Source organism: Salvia miltiorrhiza, chromosome 6 (genome assembly GCF_028751815.1).
Source record: "Salvia miltiorrhiza cultivar Shanhuang (shh) chromosome 6, IMPLAD_Smil_shh, whole genome shotgun sequence".
NCBI lineage: Eukaryota > Viridiplantae > Streptophyta > Magnoliopsida > Lamiales > Lamiaceae > Salvia > Salvia miltiorrhiza.
Genome location: NC_080392.1, coordinates 17,560,852 through 17,568,543, shown reverse-complemented (window position 1 = coordinate 17,568,543; position 7,692 = coordinate 17,560,852). Strand labels below are relative to the sequence as shown.

The following is a 7,692-nucleotide window of genomic DNA, read 5'->3' as shown; positions in this document are numbered from 1 at the left end:
TTTACAACTAAAGAGAACACACAACCTAATAGAAATTAAAAATTTAGCATTATTTTACTATAAAATTTTGAAATAAAATACTTATTCAAGGTCAATAGTCATTTGTAAATAGAACACTTATTCAAAGGTTGTGTCAAAAAAAAGAAGTGTGCGCAATTTATGTCATACAACTACTTAGACAACGAGGCACCCTTAGCTGCATAAAACACTTACACACATCTCTCTCATTTTCATTACATGCAAAACTAGTGTTTAGCTTGCTTCATGTTACAAGGCATTATATGAAAATATTTCAAAAGCAACAGAAACAAATTAAATATCTAGAAACTGTCGGATTAAATAGCTGTTGGCATCAACATAAATAGATACAACACACTAAAAGGCATCTCCTACCACAACACTATTTTATTGAAGACCATGCCTATTATTGAATTAAAACACCCAAACAGATAGGTGGTACGAGGGAGGCATGGCAAAACATGCAGGGTTTTCACTCTTTCTTGCCAATAAACAGACCCCACCTCTGCTCACCCGACGAGCTTCTCATCAGCTTAGCATTCCAACCTCCGACTATGTCGTTGTAGTCCTCCTATACATAGACGTAACATGGAGTGCAGCATTATTCAGTCATGAGTAGTTTTGAGTAAAACAAATGGTTAATCATAGTTTGTCTCCCCAACTCTCAACGTTTTCTAAAAAATGTCTCCAACTTATGTTTTCACTTTAAAAACCCCTCAATTTTGGGAAAAGTTTGATTTACGTCTTATCTTATAGACTCCGGTCACTAAAGGATGAGTGACCTCACCGGATTCTTAAGGTTTAGGGTTTCTTTCTGAAATTTCACATTATCCAATGAAGATTTTGGCAAGGTGACTCATTATTCCGTTGCCAGATTGTATAAGGTGGGTTATAAATCAAATTTTTTCCAAAGTTGAGATTTTTAGAAGTGAAAATGAAAGTTGGAGACATGTTTTGGAAAACGCTTAAAGTTTGTGACACAAACTATAATTAACTCTTAACCCAAATGAAGTCTTACCTCAGAGAAGTCTCTTATAAATGTTTCCTTATCCTTCTCCACTGCATCCAATTCCTTCTTGAGAACTTTCATGAACTGAGCAAGAAACCACAAGCCATTAGCTATGCCCTTTGGGGGCGTTTACTATTAAGGATTAGCCTAGATAGATAAAAATAGTATTGAAATGATAGGAATGGAGAAATCCTAGTATTGAAGATAAAAAATACTCAATCATGTACATTATAAAACAAAAAAAGTAAACCCCCGCTTAGTGTAATTTGGTAGGACGGTAGTTTAGGGCAAAACGTACCTGATCAGTACGATCCTCAGCAATGACATCAACAAAGCCAGCATCACGAAGCATCTGTAAGCACGAAGATGGGGAGAAAAACTCAGTAAGGATAGGGGTTCAGCTGCAGCGGTGGTGTAATATTGACTGTGATTGCAGACGTTACCTGGCCATAAGCCTTAACATCATGTAGATCGTATCCCCTTTGCTTGATGTACTCTGCAAATTCAGCAGACGGGGTCCCCGAGTTTCTGCAGTAATCACTGATGAGGACTTTGCCTCCCGGCTTCAGCCACTTGTAGAACGATCTGAACAATGCGGGCTTGTCCTGAAAATAATACCACGGTTTGCAAATTAGACAACGTTGAATGACTAAATGAATTAACAATTCCCGTGATGCCTTTCGCATATGTTGGAGAGAAAGACATTAAGATCAGTACTTACTTGAATGTGAAGGATTGTGTCGCGACTGTAGATCACATCAAATGTGCCATCAGGATATTCTTTCTTGGTACAATCGGCAACTTCAAATTCAACAGCACAATTGAGGCCAATGGCGCGCTCAAGAGCAAAAGAGATCATATTGATGGAGAGGTCTATGCCAACAACATGGACGTCGTACTTTTCTGCCATGTAGAAATCACCTCCACCAATGCCGCACCCCACATCTAGGACCTTCTGGCCAGGCTGAAGGTCCAGTTTGGCCACAAATTCTTTAGTGGTATCTGTCCATAATCAGAAGATGAGTGCATAAAAGATATTACCTTCTAAATTCTTATGAAAAGTAAGCTTCACGGAAAGTTTAGAATAACAGTTGATACAAGTTTAGCAAGAGCTTCCCATTCTCCATGATTAAATGGTTAATTTCAACTCAAATTCCAAGCAAAGTTTGCCGACAACATTTTCTCAATGTTAGATTAGTTATGGTAATTCAGTGCTCGAGATATACTTTTCCGGTAACCTGAAAAGCTTAGAAGACATACCTAGTCCTCCGGTGCTAACATATCCCTGTCCAAAGACGCGCTCATAGCGCAATATTCCACTACATTTATATTGGACAGTGTCCAAGAACCTCTGGAATTTCCTGTCATCATCTGAAGTAACCTTTTGCCAAAGCCAGCAAATCTGCACCAATACAACAGATATGAAGAAAATATTACAGTATGTTTCTACTAATATTTCGACAAATTGAGGATAAAGATGATAAAAGTAAAAAAGACAAGATATCAAATGACAAACCTCTCCATTATACCGTTTTCTTCTGGGATTAGCTATGAGAGGCTTGGGTATTACATACAAGGCAAGTAGATTATTATAGTCTAAATTCAACAACTAAAAACTTCAATCCTCATTATCAAAAAAAAAAAAAATCGTTCCGCCATGCTTCTAACTAACATTACACTCCAAGAAACATCTTCATGAGTTGTTTGATATCTTAAGGTTTCATATCTTTTTGCTTCTAGTAAGCTAGATGACAAATTTATGACAGGTAAAACATATTGATCGAAGTCAAACAACGTTACCTGATTCTGATTCTTCTTGTTTTTCACATAAGCTCCAATGCACTTGCAGCCAATAAGAGCAAGTTCAAATGAATTTCCAGAATTATCGGCAGCATGGCATTCTTTAAATATCTGCAACAGACGAAGTAGTTGTTAACCGAGTCAAAGTCCAAAAAGGTTCAGAATTCAGCACATAACATTCCCCGATTTTCATTAATTAGTTTTTGGTCCAGAGGCAAATTGAATTATGAAATGATATAAATTGGTTTCCTGGTCCCTTATCTCAATATTAGGTTGAGTTAATAATATAATCCCCGTAGAGACAAAGTCTCTTTCCATCTTTGCAAGCTCTTATCAGTTCCAGAAACAACAACTAGAAAAGGACATAAAAATGCTCAAACCTTGGTATAGAAACTTGGTTCACGGTAATGAGTGGGATTAGACTTTCGCTTGTGATCGCCGGACTGATGGAAACATGATTCTCTGAAGAATATATAGCCACCAACTTTCAACCATTTGACCATTCTCTTCACGAGGTCCTGAACCTGAAACAAAATAGACAAGTGGTCATCATGTAGTAATGAGCAGAATCGAGAGAAAACACGAAGAATTAAGGATCTAAAGTATATTCACAGGAACAAGAAAGGGAGGCTAGGAACTTTACCTCTTTGTCCGAGAGATACATCAATAGCCAGTTTGAGAATATGACATCCAGAGACCCTTCAGAGAAGTTCAAATCTGGGGATGTCACATCAGCGCAAATAAATTTGACGTTTTGATGGTGCCTGTTGAGAGTTTCATTCTGCAAAAAAATGAATTTTGGGTTTTGGATTCTGGAGTTCCAGGCAAAGTACGCACTCAAACAATAGATGATGTCTCAGATAACTTTGATCTACCTTCTTTATCACACTTTCAATAAAGTCGAGAGCTATGACTTGACCAGCCTTTTTAGCCAATTCACCGGTGAAGCGGCCAATGCCAGCTCCAAGTTCCAGAACTGACTTTCCATCAAAGGGTGGGAGCAGGGATATCACCTAAGAAGATTTAGTAGAAGACATTAATTAAACTAAATACTATTAAAAAACAAAATGAAATAAATATGGCACATTAATATGTATAAGGTAATGAGTATAATACATTCACAGAAACTAAACAACACAATAAAGGCTCAAAGCATATATGCCAAAACTACGCAAAGAAATAAGAAAAATTATATTTTCTAGCAGTTAGTTTGAAAAAAAGCATAGCAATGAACTCCAATAATAGCTACCTCCAGAAAATACAAAGTTCAGCTGTAAGCTATAAAATTGCACGAATCTCTTTTTCATATATTAGATAGTTAGCCATAGTGAAATATTAAGTCACACACGAAATGGCCTCGAAGTGAAGATTATTCAAGAGCCACTTTTTAGCAAATTAGAAGTCTGACATATATGCTAAGATAATTAAGGAGACCTGATATTTCTCAAACTCTCCATAAAAGGTTGTTCCGGTCTTCACCTTAATCAATTACACTAGTGTTTAGGTCCAAAAACCAAATCAATAGAGTTAAAGGCTATTCTTTTGATGTTGGGCAAAAAAAGCTCCAAATCATGATTTTAGAATCATCAAAGCTGAATGTTCTTCAGTTCAGTTGTTCACAGTTCACACGTACACACCGGATTACCATTTCTCAGGATACAATACAATCAAACATCATTTCACATCATAGGTATGACATAACAAATAGTTGGAACAAATTTTATTTTATTCTTGTAACAAGAATCGTCATGAAGTAATAATGAGATGATAGGAGCTTGCATAATCATCAATTATTGGGTCACTTAAGCGCAGAATTTCAAATTAAACACATCCACTAGATGCAAAGAAAATGACGGAGAAGCCAAAATATGCAAAGCATAACCAAATTAATCCTATTTCACACATCCCCTCTCTTTATTCGTGCATAAGTGAAATAGCTATCACCAATAACTATATGCTGAAAGCAAAAAACCACATCAAGATCCCCCCCCCCCCCCCAAAAAAAAAAACATCAAAATCAAGAACAACCCATCTTAATGCATTAAATACAAAATATATACCCAAATTTATTTTTAACCAACACTATTTTCTCAGTCAGAAAATAAATTAATTTTTAGTTTTTCGGAATTTGGCCCACGCTTAATCCAACATGGAAGCCAGAACTTCCTTTAAAGAACTGATATGTTCGTAACTGATCTCACAGAAAAGAAATGATCTACTCGACAAAACTGATGTCACGAAATAATTAATTTCCTCCTTGCAATTAGGATTACGTGCTCAGAATTTTAAATAGAACGATTCCAAAAAAATAAAAATTATAATAATGCCATACGTATTCCCAAAAAATACTCAAAGAGAGAGAGAGAGAGAGATTATACCTCAGGCCTCTCTTCTTTGTCAAGATCAGCCGCCTTGGAATCAAGCATCATGGCTTCCAACGTCAGGCCCGCAGAATGCTCCATCCAGTAACTCTTCTGAATCTCACGCTCTTGCTCTGCAAATTACATCAAACGCAATAAGACAATGCTCAGATAAATTTATTCAGAAAAGACACGAGGATCATGAATTCACTCAACCATGAAGGGCAGCCATGGTGAGAAGCGAGAAGCAGCTGATTTCGGCTGTGTGGGCTGGTGAGAGATAAAAAGGGGTTTTAGAGAGAAAATGGGGGCTAAATTCCAGAAAATCTAACAACCCTCAATGGCAATGCGAGATCTTGAAAATGTCCTGGATCTTCGATCGCAAGATTTACCCTTTTGCTGCATTAGCTGTGGGTTAGGAGGTGAAGATGGTTGGGTATTTATAGCGGAAAATCGGAGATATTGAGGAAATGGTGTTAAAAAAGTGAATTGGGTGGTGGTGGGCTTGCCAATTTTGCCATGTACGAAGAAGAAGGCGCTGGTAATAAGGTGAGGGATGCGGGGAGGCGAGGCGGAGAGTAGGTGGAAGGGGGAGGGGAGGGTGGGGGGTGGGGTACTGAATCACGAGTATGATTGCACGGCCAAATGGACCACTCCCACGTGAACGTACCCAAGATTCTCTGCCGTTCCACAAATAATCATTATATAAATGTGATTAAAGATTCCTACACTCACACTAATTTTCTCTTCCGCATCGAATTATTTGATTTTTTTTTTCAAATTTTCTATAATAATCAAATTTTTTCACCCAATCTCATTTCTATTCCATTCTTATTTTTCTCACATCTCTTAATTAACACCACTTTCATAATTATTTTTGTACTATTAATTTAATTTAGATAATTAATTAATTAAATATGTTTTGATTGAGAAGTTTAATCTAATTAATATTAGTTTTTCCAATTATTAAGTTTGTCAAATAATGATGAATTCATATTCTTGTAACCACCTGTTTGTCTTATTTTCATCACATGTCATACCTCATAACTCATCTATATAATATATAAAAAGGCAGTTTAACGGTTATTTTTTTCCACCAAATTTTAAAAATCAATTTTTTTTAACTGCTTCCTATTTTTCAGCAAGTATGCAAAAATTACGTGTTCCACTCATTTTTCTTTCTACTCCACCTTTTTCTTTTATGTTATGATTTATTTTATTTTCTACATCTTTCTAATCTTTCGGTTTTATTTAATTAGCTTTATTTTAATTTTATTTTCGATTTAATTTCTTTTGTTCATAGCAAATATATGACATCAATTTATATCTATATTTATATAATATACAAAAGGATAATTTTAACGGATACTTTTTAGTGTAATTTTTTTAATACTCCAGAATACCTATTTTTTCACAATTCACACTCAATCCTGTATGTTTTTTTTTTCTTTTTCTCTTTTTTCGTTTCAATTGTAATATAATTTGATTAATGTTAAATATTTAATATACATATCAAATTAAAGATTATGAAAATAGCTTTAATTTAGTATTTAAAAAATGGCTTTTCCCTGTAGTGACCCGCTCTTTTATATATTTTAAATCTAGTAATGAGTGTTTATTTTTGTTCATCAGTGAATGAAAACGGTTTTTATCCTAATATGAATTCAGCTTATGATCCTGAATTTATATTGTTAAAGCAGTTAATGATATTATTTCAGAGTTATAACTGACTTAGCAAAGTCACGTTATTTATTTAAGCAAGATGAAATTAGATTTTATCTTTATTCAAGTCGTGATTTATTTCTGACTCGTGAGTTAATTAAATCTGCGGATTTAATTTAAATATTAGAACAACAAACGAATTAAATCTACGGATTTAATTTAGATTCATTTTATAATTTATCGATTTAAGCGAGAAATCACATGTCGAAATACGAGATTTATTTAAATAAACAGTATCAAGCATATACGAGCACACGATCCATCTTACAGTTACAGAATCACCGAGACAGAGAAAATACATCAATAATTCTCCTCTACATTTTTTTTTCCTTTCTTTTTCTTCTCTTTTTATTTCCATTAATTTTGTTCCCCACTCCATTTTACCACTAAATCTACTTTTTGACTTTCACCACCATTTTCCCCACCACTTTCACCACCAACTCAATTATGCAACAACACATATTGTTCCAGCCATCAAGTCTTTTCTTCCCTCACCAAAACGTGTAGAAGAAGTTGAGAAAGGGAGAGAGAGTTTCCTCCAACTCCAAATTGTAACTTGAAGAGGTATATACTAAGCTTCTTTATTTTGAATTCAGTTGCATATCATCCAAACGGTTCCCAAAAATTCTCAAATTAATTGTGTATCATCTTTCATACATCTTCTATATTTTGGTAAAATTTCAGAATATTTAGAGCTCGCATGATTTATTTATGAATTTGTAAACATCACTGCCCATCTGGAATACATTTTTGGTAAACAATCTTTGGGAGATCATAAGTAAA

The 7,692-nt window shown here is 34.9% G+C and overlaps 1 protein-coding gene across 1 annotated transcript; it reads right to left on the bottom strand.

Annotated features, from left to right (window-relative positions):
- Positions 1-290: 290 nt before the first annotated feature.
- On the bottom strand, positions 291-5,877 carry LOC130990261 (phosphoethanolamine N-methyltransferase 1-like). Its single transcript, XM_057914494.1, has 12 exons — positions 5,404-5,877; positions 5,206-5,321; positions 3,703-3,840; positions 3,471-3,608; positions 3,208-3,351; positions 2,828-2,938; positions 2,288-2,429; positions 1,749-2,029; positions 1,471-1,632; positions 1,326-1,379; positions 1,037-1,111; positions 291-589 (listed from the first exon to the last, which is right to left on the bottom strand). Exons 1-12 carry the CDS (start codon positions 5,417-5,419, stop codon positions 491-493), a joined length of 1,476 nt encoding a protein of 491 aa, XP_057770477.1. The 5' UTR covers positions 5,420-5,877; the 3' UTR covers positions 291-490.
- Between the last annotated feature and the right edge of the window lie 1,815 nt (positions 5,878-7,692).